Consider the following 22,513-nt stretch of genomic DNA (forward strand, 5'->3'; position numbering starts at 1 on the left):
TGATTGGCTGAGCAGCACCTCCCGCTCCCACATGACCAGGAAGAAGGAGTTTGGACTCCACTTCGCTCCTTTCCCCCCCCGATGGCGTGTCTGGAGCCACCTGTCCACCTCTGTATACACGTGTAGGCAAAGCTGCTGCTGTCTCTCTGTCCGTTTCAACCATGTCTGTAGTCAAAACGAGTTTACATCTGTTCCTGTTCGCCGCAGTCACCGTCCCGGCCGTGCTGCTGCTGCGACACTGGATGGCCACCAAGCAGTACGTTTTCAATAAAGACGACGTCGCCAAATTGGCCAAACAGTACGCAGGTGAGCCAGATGAGTAATGAGGAGCTGTATACCAAAATCAAATCAATACCGACCTTCAGTTCACTGAAATGCAGTTTAAAGCACAACTACAGGACTGTAAGTACCCTAAGTAGTCCTCCTCACTGCCTTCCATACTGTACATGTCGTTATTCAGGACAGGACCATGAACAGGCCTTCTCCAAAGTGGTGGTGGAGCTCAGGAAGAGGTAAACATTCAGACACTTACTGGCATGTAAGCACTAATAGCTGCTATCTAATGCACATTTCAAGTGTTATCAAAACCGCGATTGACCCATATTCAGTCAATGAATACTATATATGCTATGGTACATGATGTGTTGCAGAGCTGAGTCTGTTCCAGCTCTGCCCTCCATGTCGGACTGCATCTAATGAATATTAGAATGATGTGTTTGATAATCAGCCGTTGCTCTTCCTTAGGCTGTTTTCCCAGTAACCTTCCTGGTGTGCATACATGTAATTGAATTCACTAGATGAAAAAACAAACCGATAAAGTCTAATCAAACTAGGTATCCTGGCCACATCCTGCCAGATGAGGACCTGCAGTGGGTGTTTGTGAACGCCGGTGGTTGGATGGGCTCGATGTGTCTACTCCACGCCTCGCTCACAGAGTACGTGCTGCTGTTTGGCACTGCAGTGGACACAGGAGGACACTCGGGTGAGGAAGGAAGGGGACTGAAAGTCTGTCTGTTTTGTCATGCCAAGGGGAAACATCTGTCTCAACAGGGATACTAATCGAGCTGTTGAACTTTGCTGTGGTCATACTGAATTAAAGGGTTTCTGAAATACCAAATAAAATGATTTTAGAAGTTTGACTCCATGTCTGCTCTCTTATCGGTCAGGTCGTTACTGGGCCGAGATTTCTGACACCATCATATCCGGAACCTTCAGACAGTGGAAGGAGGGGACAACAAAGAGTGAAATATACTACCCTGGTAATAGCATAACACATTTTAATATACGTCGTCATGTTTTTGAATGATTGGTTTTCTGTCTATCCCAAATGTATGGTGTAAACATACTACGTCTGAATGGCAAATAGGTGTTTTCTTTGTTTTTCTTTTCCCATACCTCCAAATCTCTTTCTCCACAGGTGACACCATCGTACACGGTGTAGGCGAGGCCACGTCGGTCCAGTGGAGCACCGGGACGTGGATGGTGGAGTACGGCAGAGGTTTCATCCCCTCCACGCTGGGATTTGCTCTGGCTGACACCTTGTTCAGCACCCAGGACTTCCTCACAATGTTCTACACCGTACGCGTCTATGTCAAGTGTCTGCTGCTCGAGACTAGTACACTACTTACAGAGGCCGGAGTTTTCTGAGGCACGATCGAGGCTTGGACGCCTGCACAAGGACAATTACATCAAAGGTTCGCCTGGTCGTCACACAGCTTTACCCCTGAACACTTAACATCTAGCATGGGGGGGGGAATCTGGGCTGGATCATTCAAGATCAACTGGAATTGTAGACGATCCAAATTAGCAGCAGTAAAGTAATACATAGAAGTTTTTGCCCCTCGTTAAGGCTGTCCAAAATAAAGTGCTTGAGTCCCTTTCCCTTCACCGTATGACATCAAACTGCATCAACAGTGCAATATTTACCACTGACCACCGCTCAACGAGTCCCTCGGTGTTACTCAGCATCTTAGTCTACACAGTAAGAGCTTAAGCTGCCTACGTAGTCTGTAAGGTCTTAAATAGTTGGTTTAAAGGATGGAGCCCCAGAAACCTTTTCCACAAGTAGTCACCAAATCTGAGATTCTTATTCTGGGTATAATAAGACAATATTTGTACCCAACCAATCACTTTTTAAAGTAATGATGGAGGAAAAAAAAGACAACAATTTTGGGGACCAAGGAATCACTTTCAAAACAAATATGCAATTGTCAATTTAGCTTGTAATAAATAAATAATGCAAAGCCTATTTTCTTAGTAAATACCCATTTCATATACACATGCATTGGATTCTCGGTAAATCATGCCAATAAAAGTAAATAAAAAACGTCAAGAAGCTTGTTTGCTCCGAAGTCCAGACCGCTCTTGAACTTTGTCTCCCATTTCCTCATTCAATCTATATTTTGGAAAATGTTGAAATCCAGATGGAATATGGTGGAGAAAACTGCCTGAATGGTGTGTGTGTGCGTGTGCAATGTCCCATTTTATGGCTCAATCAGTATGAGTCATAGCCAGCTTCATGCAAGCTCGGAGTGTTTTAATGATTATAGACACTCTGGCATTGTGTGTGCTTGGCTACATCAGAGCTACTGTGCACTAACAGATTGCCATTTTCACATTTCTTTTCACAACCCAACTTTTCTCTCAAAACATGAAGGGGTTATCCATTAAGTCCAATGACAGTTTTTCAAATTGTAAAGCAGAAAATGTACACCACGTATTGTACACAATGGTGCTGTTAAACACCAACAGATACTTCTTTGGGGAAATTTGGGAGCTCTTTGTGCAATTCCTATTTGGCTTACAAAATTATTAAAAAAAAGAAACACTGCTGCTCTGTACTTAAGACTTCTGCTGTGTTGTGCTGTAACTATACACATTTCATTCATTCACATGACACAATCCTTTTAAAAATGTAACTAGAGATAAACTTGAATGATATTGTGCTCTGACCTAGTAAGGCTACTTGGCTGTAGTGCCCTCAGCCTCCGTTCAGTGTCTGAATCTTTGCACTAACCCAACAGGGAAAAACAAAACAGTATCCACAGGCCTCCTCCTCTACAACTCCACATTGTTATATAATGCTGAGTGAAAAAAATGTCAGAAAATCAGTCTTTTGGAAATATTTATTTAGTTCACTTGGAAATGTTAATGTTTCTAGCTAACCGCTGCTGCTTAGTCCATCACGTCCCCGTTCACGTCCTTTTCAGATGAAACCGTCTTGATTTCAGACTGAAGCCATCAAGGGCCATGTATGGTTTCTAGTCTAACTACCCAAACTTGCGTTATTTGATTTATAAACAGCAGCATCAGTAGCAGTGTGGTCTCGTGGATGGATAGCGAAACAAAAACATTATCTCTGTACCTTAAATGTTGATGAGCGGATGTGCAATTTACTGTGGGGTAATGATAAAAACTGACCGTGCCAGAAGAAATAAATGTTTTTGAAGGAAAATGATACAAGCCTGGTTTATTGCTTTTTAATACATACACTTCAAATCAATTTTAAGAACTCAGCTCTCCTGACTTAGCCATCACAGGTGCCTTTGTCCTTCAAAACAAACACAAATACACATCGGGGGTAATTTTGGGTGGTAAACACAAGCTGAGTGAAACCACAAGACTGACCTTATACACTCCAGAGAGTTGATAAGAAATAGAGATGAGGTTGGGGAGTGTGGGTAGGTGGAGTTATGCTGCCTGAATAGACGGTGTTATTCAATAAAGCAGGCCAGCAGAATAAAGGATAGACACATCAGTCCTCATCCCCGTCTGTAAATGTCAAGAGGATGCAGACAACCTGATTTGTTGTCATATCCATGAGAGAGGTCTAGGTGATGATGATAGAAGCGTGTGCATTTCATGTGGGTGTATGTTTGCCTGTGTGTGAATGTGCATGCTCGTGTACATGTTCCACATGTCATGGCACACGTTCATAATGCTTGTAGCCTGTGAGTTCATGCTATATGTCCACCCTTCCTCTGCCTTTCTATTCATCTGTGTATGTGTGTGTTACCATATCATCCCAGATATAGATTTAATGTCAGCCTAACAGACTGGCCTGACCCCGCCGCCCTCCTTCTCCTAAAGCCCTTTAAAGGAGATGTATTCAGAATCGAAGCTGGGCGACCGGTGCTGAAATACCAGCCCGGGCAGCGGTCGCACCTTAATGGGATGGATGACGGCCTCTTTGACGAATCGCTTGGTGTCTTCCAGGCCGATGATGTCCTCCCACCGCACATTCGGGCTGTGCAAATGGATGTCCTTTAGGGGTGAACACACACACACACACACACACACACAAACAAACAAACAAACACAAACACACACACAAAGAGATGCAAGTAGAAAATATTACAAAGAATGGATAGAAATAATACTAGATTCAGTCACACTAGCAGAAACAGTCTGTGCATGTACATAAACAAACACATTCATGTGCAATTAGGCTTTCATAAATACAGTAGGTGTCCTTAGAATTAAATATCAGATAAAGGAAACGGATTGAACCACTGAGCCTTCATTAATATGCAGCTTCAATTTACTCACAGCAAAGCTCTTCCCTGCTCTCTAGTGGACATATTCAGTATCAAATCACTTGATATTTTTGGATAGGAATCTTCTTCCATCATCCCAAAGGGAACAACATCTCACCCTTTAATTAGGCTGACATGTAGCTTCTCAACTGATGGCAACATTTGTGAGTAAAATGATTCAAAATTGAATTATTTATCCATTAAGTTTAGAGTTCTGTATGTAATATATTTCATGGAAAAGCTTTGTGATTTGCTGGAAAAGTACAATACAATCAGCTTAATTATTGTAATATAATTTGGTTTATAATAGTTGGTGTTGATCACCGGTTGCATAACTTCCTCATCTTGATAGTTATCTGGCATCGTCATTGTTTTTGCAGTACTTTTCTCTGCATTGTTTGTATTTATTTACCGATTTACAGGAGAAAGGATACGTTAACGTTACACTTCTCTACGGTAGCCCCGAGGGACAAAACATACGACCCCACACAAACACGTTGAAGCAGACTTCCAAAACTACTGAGGGACATCAGGAAACTGGAGCATAGCCACCCTCTCACTCAGCTTTCAGAGGCATGATGGAGCTTTCGTATCAATCAATAAAAGTCGCCCACCAAGCCCGGGAAGCGGTGAGTGAATACGGGGTTTTGTTTTTGTGTTTTCTAGCAGGTTTTACGGACGGTTGGTAAGCTCTTAACCTTTTAGCTAACTAGCAACTGTACTTGGAGAAGGGAACTTAACGTCAGCTATGCTTATGGTCAAATGAACTGGCCTAGATAATAAGCAAAGTTAGCATGTATCCAAGTCCAGGTCGATGTGTTTACACACGTTATGCAGCAAACAACAGCTAAACTGTCACAATTAGCTAACCTTAACCTAACGTTACACAACAAGCAGTTAAGCTAGCTCGTGAGCTAATTAGGCTAGCTAGGTCGGCGTCTACAGGTTGCCTAGATACTTAGTCAGGTGTGTGTAATTTTTTGGCAATTTGTCGCCCTCTACTGATATGTAGTTTTCTCTGACTTGTCCTGAGTGTTGTTAGTATAGTGCAGCAGTTGTGTGTTGTTGTGTGTGCAGTTGAAAGTGCTGAGTGTGTTCTGTGTCGCTGTCCAACAGGATGAGCTGAGGACTGAGATGAGGAGGAAGAGTGTCCTCATCCTCATTTACCAACACCTGCTGGGGCAAGGGTCAGTATGCAGTTATGTGCTGGAACCTCCAGATGTGCATTGGCATGTCAAAACACACATGTTTCTACATGTTTAGCTTTTAGTTGGGGATCTTACACGCAGATTGGATTTGATTTCTGCATTGATTGATTGATTGATTGAGTAGGACAGGACGGCTGTTGATGACACGTGAGATGTCGCAGATTTCAAATCCTGGACTTGGTTTTTAACAGACGTATAAAGGCTGTGCCAATTTATACTTGGTCCATTGTAAAAAGCAGAAAGAAGGACATGCTGTATGTGTATGTGTGTGTGTGTCTATATAGAAATTGTCTGACTTCATTGGCCACAACGTATGCAATTCATCAACAAAACACATTCAAACTAAATCATATTGGAATCCTCAGCCTCACAGTACAAGACAGCAGACGTAGCTGACCTTGTTTTTTGTTACTTTTTGATCTGTCAAAAGGTCCGTGTGTGTGTGTGTGTGTGTGTGTGTGTGTGTGTGTGTGTGTGTGTGTGTGTGTGTGTGTGTGTGTGTGTGTGTGTGTGTGTGTGTGTGTGTGTGTGTGTGTGTGTGTGTGTGTCCATTCGCCAGCTACGTGTCTGCAGCCGTGGCCTTGGACCAGGAGACTAATGGAGGTGTGAGGAGGTTCGAGGTCTGTGATAACATCGATCTGGAGATGGTGCTGATGGACTACGAGAGTTATCAGTACGTCAAGTTCCAGAAATATCCCAAACTTATCAGAAGAACAGCAGAACCAGGTATGTGACCTCCACTGAAACACTGAGCCGCACAGAGCTCATATCTCATGCTCGAAGTGCTAAATTTGCTGCGGAATTCTGAATAATTTGGATTTATTCATTACATCTCAATTTTGTTTTTACGTCAAGGTGAAAACAGAAACGCAAGAAGTGGTGGAGTAAAGAAGTGAGTCTCTCCATCTCTCAGACTTAATAGTCATTCACTGTCCATACATGCTGATGATATAAACTAAATGGGTACAATACACTACAGAAACATCATTGTAAGTATTGATTTGAAGAAGCATTAGACTGATTTTCCAGTAGTGTGTGTATAAGGTGTGGTGTGCTTGGTCGGTTCCATCTTCTTCCATTGATAAATGTCTTCCGTGTGTCTCTTTGTCCTGCAGGAATCCCTCTTCAGCTGTGAAGCCTCTTCCCAAAATCAACAAGTCTCCGAGGTCACAGTCTGGACTTGGAGCCAAGAGGACAGCTGCCTGTTCACATACAAATGTACATTTAACACAGGACAAGCAAAATCAGAATATTGAAATAACACGGTGGTTATTCTGACATCCTGATCATGATGACTGGGTTTCCAGGAGAACATCTCTTCTGCTCCTCCAGAGTCGTCAGACTTCGGTCTCAATGTTTCCTCTATCAGAAACGGACCAGCTGGTGAGGTAGCCATGAACAGAAAGGTACAGGGGAGTGTTTGTTGTTATTTACAGATGGAGGCGATCATTATTTTTTACAAAGACATATTTTATTTGTTTGTAATTTCACAGAAACAAGATCCCAGGATTTTTTTATAGGTTTTAATTGTTTGTGTTTTATATTAAAATGTGTCTTATGTGAGTTCAGTTCAGTCTTTGATAAAAACATTACTAACTAAACCACCTTAGAGTAACAGAGAATAGCAGACAATGCCAAGCCCCTAATGAATACAACCATTTAACACAATATAGCAGTTGCATGTATTTACCTTTGTTTGTGTTGTTAATTGTTTTTCTTTTTTTATACGAAGTATAAACACAAACACATGCTTTCATGAAGAAATTAAAACTGAACCACCACTTTCAGTTTGTTTTTATTAAACTGTAGTTGGCCTCAGTGAGTACACATCTTGTATTGCCTGTTAGGGCCAAATGATTGACGGCAAAGGTTCCATCCATGGAGCTGGCAGTGACTCAGACCACGTGGTAATTATAGTCTGTTAAACATGCAAAAATATCAATTTTTCTTGCCATTTTAATTACATTTACACTACCTTAATTACATTTAAAAAGGCTACTAATAGAACTACACTACAACCAATAACAATGATTTTATGCTTTGTTGCAGGAACGGCTGCTAAAGCCTCTCAGTGGCTGTTCTGGAATGAGCGGTGAGATGAGAGAACTTGCTGCAATCATCAGCAGGGTACTACTACACACACACACAGACACACACACACACACACTATATTGCAAACGCTGACAAACCAGAAACATATACATGGAGAGGCTGATTTTTATCTCAACTTGTGGCGCATACTTGTAAAGATATGCTTTAAGCGATACCAAATATGTCCACTAGAGGGCACTGGAGAGCTGTGTTGTGAATGGATAGATGTGCTGTATTAATGAAGGCCCAGGTTCTATCTATTTCCCTTACCGGATGTTTCACTCTAAAGGATACCCATTTATACAAGCCTAATCGCACCAGGGTGTGTGTGTGTGTGTGTGTGTGTGTAGTTCAAGCTGATATCTTCCACATGCATCCCTCACCCTGTGTGTTTGTGTGTGTATTCACCCCTAAAGGACATCTATTTGCACAGCCCCAACGTGCGGTGGGAGGACATCATCGGCCTGGAGGACGCCAAGCGATTAGTCAAAGAGGCCGTCGTCTATCCCATTAAGGTGCAGCCGCTGCCCGGGCATGCTGGTATTTCAGCTGCGGTCGCCCATCTTCGATTCTGAATACATCTCCTTTAAAGGGCTTTAGGAGAAGGAGGGCGGCGGGGTCAGGCCAGTCTGTTAGGCTGACGTTAAATCTATATCTGGGATGATATGGTAACACACACATACACAGATGAATAGAAAGGCAGGGAAATCAGGGACACACACACATATGATGGCATCTAGAATGTATAGACACAAACACATTCATACAATTTTGCCGCTTCATATAGATATTGCAAATACAAATAAAACACATCTCACACACAGAAAATACACGCTTCTATCATCATCACCTCGACCTCTCTCATGGATATGATGACAACAAATCAGGTTGTCTGCATCCTCTTGACATTTACAGACGGAGATGAGGACTGATGTGTCTGTCCTCTGTTCTGCCGGACTGTTTTATTGAATAACACCGCACCTCCACCTTCCCACAATCCCCAACTTCCATCTCTATTATTATTCATTCCCTAGAGTATAAAGGTCAGTTTGGTGATTTGACTCGGACTCTGTTTGCCACCTAGAATTCAGACTCATTTGTAGTGTGTGGTATTTGCAGCACTGACTCAGCTATACATCAGGATAATCAGTTTTCTTTGCACACAGCTCAGCGTCTTATTGGTCGGCTGAAAATGGAAATGTATGTTTTCTTGCTGGAAGATTATGTTTGCAGCTGTAACATTTTTAAAGGTTTATCTGTGCTGTAGTTTTCATATTGGACTCCTCTCTCATTTCAGTACCCCCAGCTGTTTACAGGCATCCTGTCTCCGTGGAAAGGCTTGCTGCTTTATGGCCCCCCAGGTAAGACCTCCGGTGCCGTAAAACCTTCATCAGGTTTGCTGATGGAAAGACAAAACTGTTGTTTGTTTGCTGTTAATCAGTGGATCACATTAAATAATTTCACGTCCCAAAAATCCCAACAATTTTGAATTCTTCCGGACATTCTTGTGACCGTCTGACTCACATACACACACACAGGTACGGGTAAGACGCTGTTGGCCAAGGCCGTGGCTACAGAGTGTAAGACGACCTTCTTCAACATCTCCGCCTCCAGCATCGTCAGCAAGTGGAGAGGAGATTCTGAGAAACTGGTCCGGGTAGGTTCTTCTTCAACACACACACACACACACGATAGGTCAAATGCAACAAATAAGATAATACAACACGTTTTCAGGTTACATTTATTTTCTCCTGTACTTTACTTTGTCTGGATTTGGGTTATTGTGTGTATCCATATGTCTGCAGGTTCTGTTTGAGCTGGCCAGGTACCACGCCCCATCCACCATCTTCCTGGATGAGCTGGAGTCAGTGATGAGCCAGAGAGGAACCAGCATGGGGTGAGCTAAACCACGAAGTGCGGTGAATGTTTTTACCCCCGTCCTGAAGGTTAGGAGTTCACTCTTTGCGAAACACAATCACGTATGTCCGTTCAGCTGAAGCCATGTCTCCTGTCACATTGTCCTTGAGTAAGACATTTGACTTACTGTGAGACGTCTGTAATTTCTGAACCCAGAAATGCTTTTTCTTTTTTTTTTTTACAAAGATTTTACATCAGACATTTGCTTTAAATTTTAATTAAAATATTATAGTTCATTTATATTAACTATATATACCATTTTAGCCATAATAAAGGTCTGAATGCAGATGAGTATTTTCATGAATGTGTAATTCATGAAAATAGTCAAAACTACACTAAAATAGTTCTAAATCATCACGTATAATAAACAGAATTGATCATTAATATCCAAGCAAAAATAATTGAAATGATCACTGTAGCCATAATTATGAAGCTCTTCACTAATTTAAGGAAAACAATAGGCAGAGCACCGTGCAAAGACTGACATGGTTGGTTCTGTAATTACAATAAAGAGCCTTTAAAGACTGATGTGGTGCTGAATATAAACTTGATATAACAGCAGACTGATGCGTGTTTTCAGAGGAGAGCATGAGGGAAGTCGCAGGATGAAGACCGAGCTGCTGGTTCAGATGGACGGACTGGCGAAATCCGAGGACCTTGTGTTTGTACTGGCTGCCTCCAACCTGCCTTGGTAATACTCCAACATAAACGCACATATGTACAAACCTCAATGGCTATCGGTATTATATCTTTCGCAATGAAGTGAAGACCGGCGGACACACACGTACAATCATATTTTGTCTTTTTCTCCCATATGCTTTATATCTCTCTGCTTCTCTTGCTCAACTCAGTTCTCGTTGGGTTGAGATGATTTCCTAAAATAATGTCATATATCGCCGTCTTTGTTAACCTAATTAAAAAAAGAATACATAAGGAAACAAGTTGAACAAAAAGGATATTTGGACTAAAAGTAAACGAGAAATAAACTGCCGTCTACAGTTTTCTGACTGTTCCTGCTCTTCTCTCAGGGAACTAGACCACGCCATGCTGAGGAGGTTAGAGAAGAGGATTTTAGTAAGTCTTCCCTCCCTGCCAGCTCGCCAAGCCATGATCTCTCATTGGCTGCCTCCTCTCAGCGCCACAGGAGGGGTGGAGCTACCAACTGAGCTGGACTATGAAACTCTGGCGAAGGTGTGTTACAGGAAGACTCGTAAAGACAATTTAACGTGTCGAAATCATTTACTTGTCTGTTTTGTTGCATTGAAAACATACTTATTGTGTTGTTACCGTGTTGCGTGTCATGACTGTCTGCTGCCTCTGAGAGGAGAGAAGACAGAATACAATCACAACACAGTGCTTTTTGTGTGTGTGTGTGTGTGTGTGTGTTGCAGGAGATGGAGGGTTACTCTGGTTCTGATCTCAGACTGGTGTGCAAGGAGGCCGCCATGAGACCAGTACGCAAGATCTTTGATGCTCTGGAGTCACATAAGGACGGTAGGTCAACACGCTCACACACACACACACACACACACACACACTATGAGGTGTCAAATGACACAGCCAACTAACGCACAGTACATTCACTGTACTTGCTACAGCTAGAATAAGTGTATATGTGTACTTTGGCAAGCTGTAACAAACGCCTCATCAACACAGTACACCTCAGTTGCTGAAGATATGTGGTCGTGTGTGAGGGTACATCTATGCGTTGTCGGTGAAACTAATGTTACATTTGATGCTCTACAGCAAACACCAATAGTGGGGCAGCATAGCATCCTATTGTTCATTTTGTCATAAAAGCGCCAAATTTTATACTTTTATGGCTTAATGTGTTTAGAATAAATCTGGGTATTGGGCCATTACCGAATGGCGTACTGATAACCACGGCAGCATTTTCCAAAATGTCTGACGGCAGTTACTTGCATAGAGCTGTTTTTATCTCAAAACAAATGTTATATGTTGAGCTACTTCTACTCACCAACATGCCTCACCTAGAACTTAAGTCAAGAAAGCTCATCTTGTTTTCACCCCCATTCTATTAGTAAGCATTTTACTTTATTGTGAACTTTGTTTTAGCTGCCATGCTTTCAGGTATTTTTGGTGAGAGATGAAATTGACTGGAAAGTCTTTTTGTTTGAGAAAAATGAGGCAAAGCCCTCCATGGTTTTATTGAAATGTGATTGGGTAAACATCTGTTCTATTAGTTTCAGTTAAGCAGCTGTTTATTTCAATTGCATTTCAATTAAATTAATGTTTTTTTTTATGATTATATTTATTATAATTCTATAATGATATCGTATAAATTATTGTACATTTTTTATTTTTGGTTTTATTGCTAAAACACATTGATGGCAGACGCAATGAGTTTTCTTAATATAAGTTCTCGGTTAGGTGTGTTGGCGTGTAGGCGTGAAGGCATTTGCTGCAGCACACCAAAAGTAAAGTCGTCTTGGCTCTACGACGCAAGATGGACCCCGACGAGTCAAGTGTCCCTTATACACACTGCAGCTTGATTTACATTATCCTTCACAGGAGACAGTGACCTGCCCGCCATTCAGCTGGAAACTGTGACAACAGCTGACTTCCTGGACGTCATCACACACACCAAACCCTCGGCCAAGAACCTGATGGACAGATACACAGCCTGGGAGAGAGAGTACGAGTCCGTCTGACACACCGGCTATTTAAAAAAAAAGACTTTAATACTACAGCCTATCTGACAGAGGACCAACTGTTGTTAGTGGGAGTCAGGGTAAGAGTGTGCTCTTTATTAGGGCTATTTTAAGCTCACACACACATTATATAAAACAAAAACCATAATTGAATGAACTCAGTATGTCCCCATGATATAACTTCTGGTGGAATATTTGACATCAGTCAATTAAAAATCTTCCCACCACTCAAATTTTGTAGGCAATGTTTTTGCCTCTTGAATTTAGAAAATGTATTGCATTTTTGTCTATCTTTTGACACGGGTGAAGGCATAAAAGTAAAAGTAAAAAAATAAAAAACCTTTAAACTTTGATATTCTGAGCCAGTGCTACTAATTTGTTTGGCAATCTGGGTCAGTGCTTGTATTTTTGTATGCAGTCTCTTATGTACAATGATCATAAATGTAATAAACAGTAACGGCTGAATATCTTTTTATTCAAACGTATTTATTTATAATGACAATATGTTTGTTATTGTGGCAACAGGTGGTGGGTACTTTTAAAGTGCATGCTTTACATTAACTTTTTAGCATTCTGGACTTGAGAACGTAGTCCTACACTCCAATAGACATCTTTATGTTAATGTTTCTTATCAATCTAGACATGGTCATTCAGATTTACAGGATAACAGGCCGGTTATCATTTCTTAATCAGATTGAGGGGAATAATTAAATTAAATAACTGTTATATAACAATGATTTCTTGTCAAAATGAAAGACTATAAGAAAATGAAACTAGAGTTCTGTTGTTACTTCTAGCTCATAGCAGGTTCTTCAGGATGTGTTCAACAGCTTCTGGGAAACTGTCACATGTCAGGTGGGGAGAAGGGTTGATTTTATTCTCATCTCCTTCTCTGTATTTACCTGACAGGGGAAGGGGTGAAATGTCATCAATAAAACTAACCAACAGTATTAATAATATGTGTTGAGTGTCAAAAAAAAGTCATAGTATAGCATGTTGGGAAAATAAAAAAGTCTGGAAAAAGTCATAGTATAGAATGTCGAAAAAGTCACGATATCTTCTCAGAGACCTGGCTCTACTGTGGCATCGTGGATGAAGGAGCACTTTACAGGCAGACCGCAGGAGGATGCAGGACGCCGGTGGGACAAGAGGAGGCAGACTCTGTTCACAGCAATGATGCTTGGTGCTCAAAGTTGATGGATAATGTTTCCCTGATGTATCATTTTTGATGTTAAGATATCAGCCATATTGGCCGGAAAATTGTTTTGTTTCTGCTGTTCGATTTCCTTGTGATGCCAATTCAATGAATGAACAAGAATGTACAACTGTTTTTGTCTTGTTGTTTGTCAAGTTTTTACTCTCGTAGCGAATGGACTACAACTGCATTTTGTTGTAAAGACAATAAATATCCTTGCCTCGTTGAATGTTAAAAAAAAAAGTCATAGTATAGTATGTCAAAAAAGTTATTATAAAGTCATAGTATAGCATGTCGAAAGAAAAGTCATAGTATAGCATGTCGAAAGAAAAGTCATAGTATAGCATGTCGAAAGAAAAGTCATAGTATAGCATGTCGAAAAAAGTCATAGTATAGCATGTTGAAAAAAGTCATAGTATAGCATGTTGAAAAAAGTCATAGTATATAGCATGTTGAAAAAAGTCATAGAATAGCATGTCGAAAATAGTCATAGTATATAGCATGTCGGAAAAAGTCATAGTATAGCATGTCGGAAAAAAAATAGTATAGCATGTCAAAAAAAAGTCATAGTATAGCATGTCGAAAAAAAGTCATAGTATAGCATGTTGAAAAAAAAGTCATAGTATAGCATGTCGAAAAAAAAGGCATAGTATAGCATGTTGAAAAAAGTCATAGTATAGCATGTCGAAAAAGTCATAGTATAGCATGTCGAAAAAAAAGGCATAGTATAGCATGTTGAAAAAAATCATAGTATAGCATGTCGAAAAAAAGTCATAGTATAGCATGTAGAAAAAAAGTCATAGTATAGCATGTAGAAAAAAAGTCATAGTATAGCATGTCGAAAAAAGTCATAGTATAGCATGTCGAAAAAAAGTCATAGTATAGCATGTTGAAAAAAAAGTCATAGTATAGCATGTTGAAAAAAAAGTCATAGTATAGCATGTCGAAAAAAAAGGCATAGTATAGCATGTTGAAAAAAGTCATAGTATAGCATGTCGAAAAAAGTCATAGTATAGCATGTCGAAATATAGCATGTCGAAAAAAGTCATAGTATAGCATGTTGAAATATAGCATGTTGAAAAAAGTCATAGTATAGCATGTCGAAATATAGCATGTCGAAAAAAGTCATAGTATATAGCATGTTGAAAAAAGTCATAGTATAGCATGTCGAAAAAAAAGTCATAGTATAGCATGTCAAAATATAGCATGTCGAAAAAAAGTCATAGTATAGCATGTCGAAAAAAAAGTCATAATATAGCATGTCGAAAAATAGCATGTCGAAAAAAGTCATAGTATAGCACAGGGGTGGCCAACCAGTCAGAGACCAAGAGCCACATTTTTTACTGTGTTACCGCAAAGAGCCACATCATACACATGGGCACACATGAACATCACCCTATCCCTTCCTCACACACACACATACCTTTGCTCAGCCAGATTTATTGTAAATGTCACACACCAATATGATAATGACAGAAATTGACTCCTAAGACCACAGGCCAGTCATTTTCAACAATGAACATTGTGTACACCAGGGGTGTCAAACTCATTGTCGCTCTGGGGCCACATCAGCATCATGGTTGCCCCCAAAGGGCCGGTTGTCGGCGGGGGGGGGGGGGGGGGGGGGTGCTGCTGCTGCTGCTGCTGCTGCTGCTGCTGTCACATACGCTGGTGGAGGTGTGCGCGGCGCGTGCGGATCGGGGAGGAGCTCCGCCTTGCGCGATACAACGGATATTTGTAAATTGTCCGACTTTTACATTTTTACTTAAAGCGGGGCTTTCAAACAGTCCGTCTCGGCGTTAAATGGGTCGACGAGGAACGTAATCTGTGGCCGCACATGCGCGTTTGACGAAAATACCGTATTTAACTCAAGCGAAGCGAACACGAACATTAAAAAAACACAAATACAAACTTCGATATGAACGTAAGAGCCGCATGAAACCGGGCAAAGAGCCGCATGCGGCTCGCGAGCCGCGGGTTGGCCACCCCTGGTATAGCATGTCGAAAAAAAAGTCATAGTATAGCATGTCGAAAAAAAAGTCATAGTATAGCATGTCAAAATATAGCATGTCGAAAAAAAGTCATAGTATAACATGTCGAAAAAAAAGTCATAATATAGCATGTCGAAAAATAGCATGTCGAAAAAAGTCATAGTATAGCATGTCGAAAAAAAAGTCATAGTATAGCATGTCGAAAAAAAAGTCATAGTATAGCATGTCAAAATATAGCATGTCGAAAAAAAGTCATAGTATAGCATGTCAAAATATAGCATGTCGAAAAAAAAGTCGTAATATAGCATGTCGAAAAATAGCATGTCGAAAAAAGTCATAGTAAAACATGTCGGAAAAAGTCATAGTATAGCATGTCGAAAAAAGTCATAGTATAGTATGTCGAAAGAAAAGTCATAGTATAGCATGTCGGAAAAAGTCATAGTATAGCATGTCGAAAAAGGTTTTAAAAAATCATAATATAGTCTGTTGAAAAACGTATTACTATAGGATGTAAAAAAAAAAAAAGCTATATAATAGTCATAGTATAGCATGTTGAAACAGTCACAAAAAAGTCATAGCTTAGTATGTTGAAATAAATTCACAAAACATTCATAGTACACTATGTCGATAAAGTCGTCAAAGTATAGTAAGTCCAACAAAGTAATACAAAAGTCTGTATAGTATGGCAGAATAAGTGAAACTGATGGAGGGAAGAAAATAAACTATAAGGACGTTTTTTCTTACCGGTTCTGACCAGAATTCCCAACATTCCTGCATTCTGAGCCCCGCCCACATCATCTCTGGCATCCTATGATAAAAACAGCAAAAGGACCAAACAATCACAAAAAATCATATGATATTTCAAAATAAATGTCTATTTTCAGTGACAGGTCTCAGGTTTGATTCCCTACAGCTCACACTCTCCGTGCCCTTGTGTATAGAAATGAGCCACTCCAGCCTATACAAGTCTCTCCACTAAATATTGAACATTAAAATTGAACTTATAACATACATTTTCTGTTGATGAATCACAATTGACAATATACTTACATCGCCTATCATGACAGCCTCATTGGGGCTACATCCCAAATCAGACAGAGCCTGTTTAAAGGCAAGAACCAAAAGAAAATTAGAAGAGAGGCCTCATTTAGAGTTCAATAATGTTTTCATAACCATGACATCAATTCAGACAACACCAGAAAAAAGAATTTGTGGTGAATGCAAAAGCTTTTTTTTAACTTGAGTAAAAAGGTGGAACCCCGTCAAAATATAAATTTCTAACCTGAGTGAAAAAAGCCTTTTCAGGCTTTCCCACCACAGTAGCTTTACAGTCTGCGGCGTACTCAAGTCCCGTCACAAAGGGCCCGGGGCCAAGGGCCAAACCATCCTTACGTTTGTAGTACCGAGCTTTATGGATGGCAATGAGAGGAGCCCCATCCAGAATCATTCTGGGGAGAAATATACATGGTTAACATACTTCAATGTACTGATCAAATATAATAACCAGGAAAAAGACGGGAAAGTACCACAAAGTTTAGATGGCATTTTCAGTTACTGTGTTTACTGAACAAGTTGACCACCTGAAAGCCTCGTTGAGTGTTTGGTAGTTGAAGTGATCTGGAGCGAGCCCGATGACGACAGCGTTTGGCTCTGAGGTTTCAATGCCTGCAAATGGAAAGACGTACATACAGTAGGATTAGTAAATCAGTATTCATCTTGATATGATTATTTCATTTAGCAAGTGATTTTCTAAGTTTGGGTTTTCTGGTGTTCGACACAATATGAGCTCTCGTATTTTTTGACAACTAAACTTTTTTGTCAGTTAAATTTTATGAAATTCTAGATAGATTGTTCAGTAATGCAAATAATAACTTCAGACATCAAGATCAGCTACAACAGCAGGTTTGTGACTCTTAAAACAATCTGATGGTTTTATGTAACATTAACAAACCCTCTTAAAAAAGGTGGTCAAGATAAAAAACCAAGGTGGGTTTCGTAGTTGCTGAAAAAAGACCGATTGGAATGGAAATACATGCTTTTTGATGACAGCAGCAACATGCAGAGTGGCAATAATGATGAACAATAAGAATAATTGTAGGAGACAAATGCAGAATATGAGGAATTGAATCTTTTTTGCCCCGTTAGATATTGAGTGTATTAACTTATTTGTGCTTTGGGTTTAATAAATGGGTTTTACAATTATATTTTATTATGGAAATCCAATATGGAGCCTTGCCTGGGGCTAATACCCTTTTTTTCCCCTTGTTACCACTCCTCTATTAAGGCAGGTAGCCAGAGCTCCGGTGGGCCTAAGGGAGAGCGGTAACATAGTTTTTTTATACACGGCGGATCTCTGTCTACTTTGTCTGACCTGCAACCCTAAACATGTATAACTGCATACATCATACCTGAAGTCTCGAGGCAAGTTTGGTTCATAGAATTGCCTCCACAAGAACTAAAGAGAGATTTTTCATTCTGGTTGTTGAAACAAAGTTTCAAAAGAAATAAAAATGGAGAAGAAATATCTAAAGAAAAAGCTCCAACTGTTTTCTCCTTCACACACACACACACACACACACACACACACACACACACACACACACACACATACACACACACACACACACACACACACACACACACACACACACACACACACACACACACACAAGTGCAAACTAACAGCTTTCGTACCAGCGAAGTCTTCCAGTGCACTGTCCTCCACCAGCAGCAGCGGCCTGTGTTGTTTCTGCTCCAACAAACTCCTCGCAGCACTCAGTGAAGTGAAGATCTCCTTCTCCTGGAGTCAGGAACCCAAACACGTCACTCCAGAGGTCATGAACAGCAAAATAATCACTTCAAGTGCTGATCTTTAATGAATCACCTCATGGGAATTTCAAACTTTAACATCACAGTAAACGCGTCTGCACCAAATCAAATAGACGGCTTCGGATGTTTCACCTGGAGGTCGAAGTTGAGACGATGTAGTCGTTCCAGTAAGTCCCTCTTACTTTCCTTTGTTGTGTTGGTCACAAACTTCACAGCTACGGACGCCTGCCTTAACCTGACGGCACCGAAACACAAAAGCAAACCTCTTATAATGACACATTTAATCACGCAACCATCCTAGAATAGTGGGTTCCTTCAAAAGACTGGCAGCAACATTGTTCATTTTCTATTTCATTGGTGCAGACTCTTGATCCTCCACTTTCCCTGCTGTGGGAGCGGTTTCCTACCGTTTCAGGGCGTCCTGCGCTCCAGGCACTGCTGCGTCTTCTACATGTAGAGTTCCACTCAGGTCGATGAGCACCGCCTTCAGAGCCCGTCTGCCCGCCATGCTGGAGACCTGCACAGGAGGACGTGGTGAGCTGATTCAAGGTTTCAGAATACGTTTCTGTAGATTGTAGAGATGCACTGGGAGGTGGGCATGGTGACAAAACATGTCCTGCTTTGGACCCTGATTTCTTCTGACACTCTTAAAAACAAATGTACACTGAAAAGCCATAACGTTTCCAGATTGTGCTACACTCTTTATAGAAATCCACTCATACGACAAGATTCATTTGGTTAGTGTAGTTTTACTTTCACTTACTTTGAATGAACATAAAACGGACAAAAACCTGCAGCCACCGATACACTGTTAGATAAGAGCTGCTTGGAGTGCAGCCTCCGATCAGGATTTACTAAACTGCTAAATATGACCAAGGTCCACTGTAAATGGAGCTTGATTTAAAAAAAGCTTATTCTTTCATAATAATGTATTATTTTAGAGCTTATACATTAATCATAATTCACATAGGTAGAGGCAGACTTAGTCAGATTACTGCGTTGTTCAAACACTATATTGGCCAAAATGAGAGGATTATTGACCAGTTTGTCCCCAGAATTGATGGCTTCCTGCCTCGACTACAGATTTCGGGATTGTGTTTTTACCGCTATTTTACTGTGTGATCCCCTATTATTTAGACATGCTTGGATTTCAGTCATGTAGTTATCAATGTGAGGGTACAATTAATGCTCTTATTGCCCAACCAGAACAGCTTAAACACACACACACACACACACACACACACACACACACACACACACACACACACACACACACACACACACACACACACACACACACAGATCTATAATTTGTATTTAGCTCAACTAAAAACAGGAAACCGTTCTGTGAGGAATGTGCCAGGCTGAGAATAAGCTTATTTGTCTCTGTGTGTGTGTGTGTGGCAGGAACGTAAAGGGAAATTGGGGCTGTAACTTAACAAGCATCACAATTCTCTACCTCTGGTGTGTCTGTAGTATTGAGTCTTTATATGACTTTAGTCTGAATGAACACCGAAGTGTGAATAAACGTTGTTCAAATACACATAACCTCACTTTCAATTGGAGATCACAAAGTTCCTAAATATATCAGCTGTATTAATGACCATGTGCTTTTTCCCTTACTACCACAAGTCAATGTCTGCTGTGAAAGAGATAAGCAGAACTTAACCCAGTGTAAGCACTGTGTAGCTCCTATAGCTTCAGAGAAGTGTTGGAATAAGCAGATGCAGAACATGATTTATGTTGTAAAGATAAAGGGTTGTTGGTGGTGGTTTTTAAGGGGTTAACTCACATTGAAGTAAGCAACTTTACAACACAGCATCATAATCATCCCATTATTACTATATAGCTTTTTCATCGTCTAAATGTGTCTAAAAATGTTACAGATAAAACAGCTGAAGGACAAACAGTCACAACATCACTGTTAAACCTGCATTTATGGTTAAAAAAAAGCTAAAGTTGCATTCATGTAGCCGGTAACGTTCACTTGTTTCAGTTCTGCACACTGAGCGACTTCGTTGCTGATACAAAATGTTGCAGTTTTGGCACAATAACTGAATACAGTTCACGATGTTAAGAAAGTCGGCAAACTACACAGCTAACCTTTAGCAACTGCGGCTCCTACTTCCTGTTGACGTTTTCTTCTTCGCTGGTGTGAAGTGTGTTACCGTCATACGTCACTTTGAGCTCAGTGCTGCTCCACAGCTCAAACACCACGACGGCTTCTACTCTCCTTCAATTCCTGTATCTTTTCAGTTTTTAAAGTTTTGTTTTTCCTTTTATTGATTTATTTTTCAATAACACTCTCTCTTTTTTACATCACTTTCTATTATTATTATTTTTTTTCCAATTTCTATGTTATAATCAGATAAGAGGGTAATCCTTACTTAATCACTCATTATAATAATAAAAAAACATATGTGCCCCATCCCGCTAACAACCAACAGATGTATCGTATTAGTGGGCCTTTTAGGGCATTCAGATAGATTTAATATGGGGGGGTGGGGGGGGGGGGGGGTGGTATTATCAAAACGATAAAAAAAAAAACCTCTCTCTGCCAGACAGCACTGATCAAATCCTCTTTACATTCCTCCAGTGAATAACACTGTTTCCCAGTGTTGTTTTTTAGTTTTCAGTTTTGGTTTACACAAACATATTGTGCAGCTCCTCAACTGTGTAAACATAGCACTGGAAAACTAATCTCACACTATGAATGTCTTTGGTCAGACTAAATATCTAAATAAGCACCATCTTTTTAATCCCTCATCAAAATATTTGCTTTTATGGAATGTTTTGTTTCTAATTTTATATCTGATTTTTCTTTTTCTTTTTCTAACCTCTTTTACTGCTCAGTTTCTCTCTTCTGGTGCTTTCATCGGTCCTTGAACCTGTGACTTTGTTGGTTCCAAAAACTGAAAAGGCAGTTTACTGTTGGGAACAATACGTTTTCAACATGCCTCCAGCTTTGTCTCCCTTCCACAATTGTGTGTTAGTATATAACATTAAAATTCATTAAACATTTTGATTTATCTTTTATTTCAATACTTATTCTAAATTTGAATCAAAAGCCATATCTATATTGTTCTGATGGACAGAAATCAGGGTGTAGACTCAAAACATTAGGCTTGTTTTTATTTTAATTATATAGATGCATTCCATAAAAAATAATAATTTACATACTCAATTGTTAAAAAATAGACAATAATAATGTATAGCTTTCAAATGTTGAGCTTGTCTTATTTGAATTAAACTCTTTAAACTTAAAAAACGACAAAAAAGGAACATTTTTGCATCTTTAAGTCCATTAAAAACTGCACATCCAGCCTTAAAACACATTCTAATGATTTATCATTACGTAGCCAGACACCCAAACAGCACACATCCTGACCTGTGATGTGCAGATACATATTCATGTATGATCGCTTACAGACTTTACCGTGAACCCACAGCTAAACTCGGACTAATCACCGATCAAAGTGGCTTTACAGTGCAAATCCTCCTGATAAACATATGCTTCTAATTCCAGCAGATCCCCTTTCACTCCCTCTCCCATGTATGTCGATTCAAAACTGCAGTATTGTTTATGAAAATGTTTGTGGGGCTTACTGGGGGTGGAAACTGTGATAATTCACAACATATGGGGATTATTTATGAAGTGGAGCAGGGATAGATGGACAAACATCGAGTCGAGAGAAATAAGTCAATATTTACTCATGAGTAGAAGTTGAGACGTAAAACAGTGTCACACGTAATTACAAGTTATAAGGCTCAGTTTAGCTCAAGTGGAAGTAAAAGTACTGCTATAAGATGCATTACATATCAGTAAGAAGGGGGTCATTTGTAATGCACTTTGGCTTAAGCCACTCTTTTTTTATATATTAAAAAGACAACATGAAATAATTTCATTAAATTGACTATTTATTTCAAGACAACGAGCAGTTTGTGCACAGTCAAGGTGCATTGTTTAGAGCTGTTTTTGGTTATGTGTCTTAAAATCTAGATTAAACACATCTAAACAAACTCTTACAGATTTATCCCAGAACATCTTTACACATAGGAAGCGATAACTGAGAAC

General features: G+C 40.0%; 3 protein-coding genes across 3 annotated transcripts; 2 read left to right on the forward strand and 1 right to left on the reverse strand.

The window, feature by feature from the left end:
- Nucleotides 1–58: 58 nt before the first annotated feature.
- Nucleotides 59–3,419, forward strand: sigmar1 (sigma non-opioid intracellular receptor 1). Its single transcript, XM_079179707.1, has 5 exons — nt 59–306; nt 461–512; nt 834–982; nt 1,167–1,259; nt 1,418–3,419. Exons 1-5 carry the CDS (start codon nt 162–164, stop codon nt 1,645–1,647), a joined length of 669 nt encoding a protein of 222 aa, XP_079035833.1. The 5' UTR covers nt 59–161; the 3' UTR covers nt 1,648–3,419.
- Nucleotides 3,420–5,110: 1,691 nt separating this feature from the next.
- Nucleotides 5,111–12,423, forward strand: katnal2 (katanin p60 subunit A-like 2; the record flags this gene model as incomplete). The annotated part of the gene is made up of 15 exons (XM_079179273.1): nt 5,111–5,164; nt 5,652–5,722; nt 6,303–6,469; nt 6,599–6,635; nt 6,859–6,961; nt 7,051–7,149; nt 7,793–7,870; nt 8,251–8,349; nt 9,132–9,195; nt 9,373–9,491; nt 9,640–9,731; nt 10,332–10,442; nt 10,780–10,942; nt 11,143–11,245; nt 12,284–12,423. The coding sequence occupies 15 exons, from the start codon at nt 5,111–5,113 to the stop codon at nt 12,421–12,423; spliced, it is 1,500 nt and encodes a 499-aa protein (XP_079035399.1).
- A 521-nt stretch (nt 12,424–12,944) lies between these two features.
- Nucleotides 12,945–20,584, reverse strand: hdhd2 (haloacid dehalogenase-like hydrolase domain containing 2). The gene is made up of 9 exons (XM_079178878.1): nt 20,542–20,584; nt 18,846–18,955; nt 18,571–18,673; nt 18,304–18,409; nt 17,190–17,274; nt 16,892–17,057; nt 16,660–16,710; nt 16,354–16,417; nt 12,945–13,325 (listed from the first exon to the last, which is right to left on the reverse strand). The coding sequence occupies exons 2-9, from the start codon at nt 18,944–18,946 to the stop codon at nt 13,222–13,224; spliced, it is 780 nt and encodes a 259-aa protein (XP_079035004.1). The 5' UTR covers nt 18,947–18,955; nt 20,542–20,584; the 3' UTR covers nt 12,945–13,221.
- Between the last annotated feature and the right edge of the window lie 1,929 nt (nt 20,585–22,513).

The sequence above is a fragment of the Pholis gunnellus genome (genome assembly GCF_910591455.1).
Source record: "Pholis gunnellus genome assembly, chromosome: 18".
Classification (NCBI taxonomy): domain Eukaryota; kingdom Metazoa; phylum Chordata; class Actinopteri; order Perciformes; family Pholidae; genus Pholis; species Pholis gunnellus.

Coding starts and splice junctions, on each gene's coding strand:
- sigmar1 (XM_079179707.1), top strand. CDS start 162: ATGTCTGTAGTCAAAACGAGTTTACATCTGTTCCTGTTCGCCGCAGTC. Junction 307..460: donor ATTGGCCAAACAGTACGCAG/GTGAGCCAGATG, acceptor GTCGTTATTCAG/GACAGGACCATGAACAGGCC. Junction 1,260..1,417: donor GAGTGAAATATACTACCCTG/GTAATAGCATAA, acceptor CTTTCTCCACAG/GTGACACCATCGTACACGGT.
- hdhd2 (XM_079178878.1), bottom strand. CDS start 18,946: ATGGCGGGCAGACGGGCTCTGAAGGCGGTGCTCATCGACCTGAGTGGA. Junction 18,410..18,570: donor GTCTCAACTTCGACCTCCAG/GTGAAACATCCG, acceptor TCCTGACTCCAG/GAGAAGGAGATCTTCACTTC. Junction 16,711..16,891: donor AAAAGGCTTTTTTCACTCAG/GTTAGAAATTTA, acceptor GCCTTTAAACAG/GCTCTGTCTGATTTGGGATG.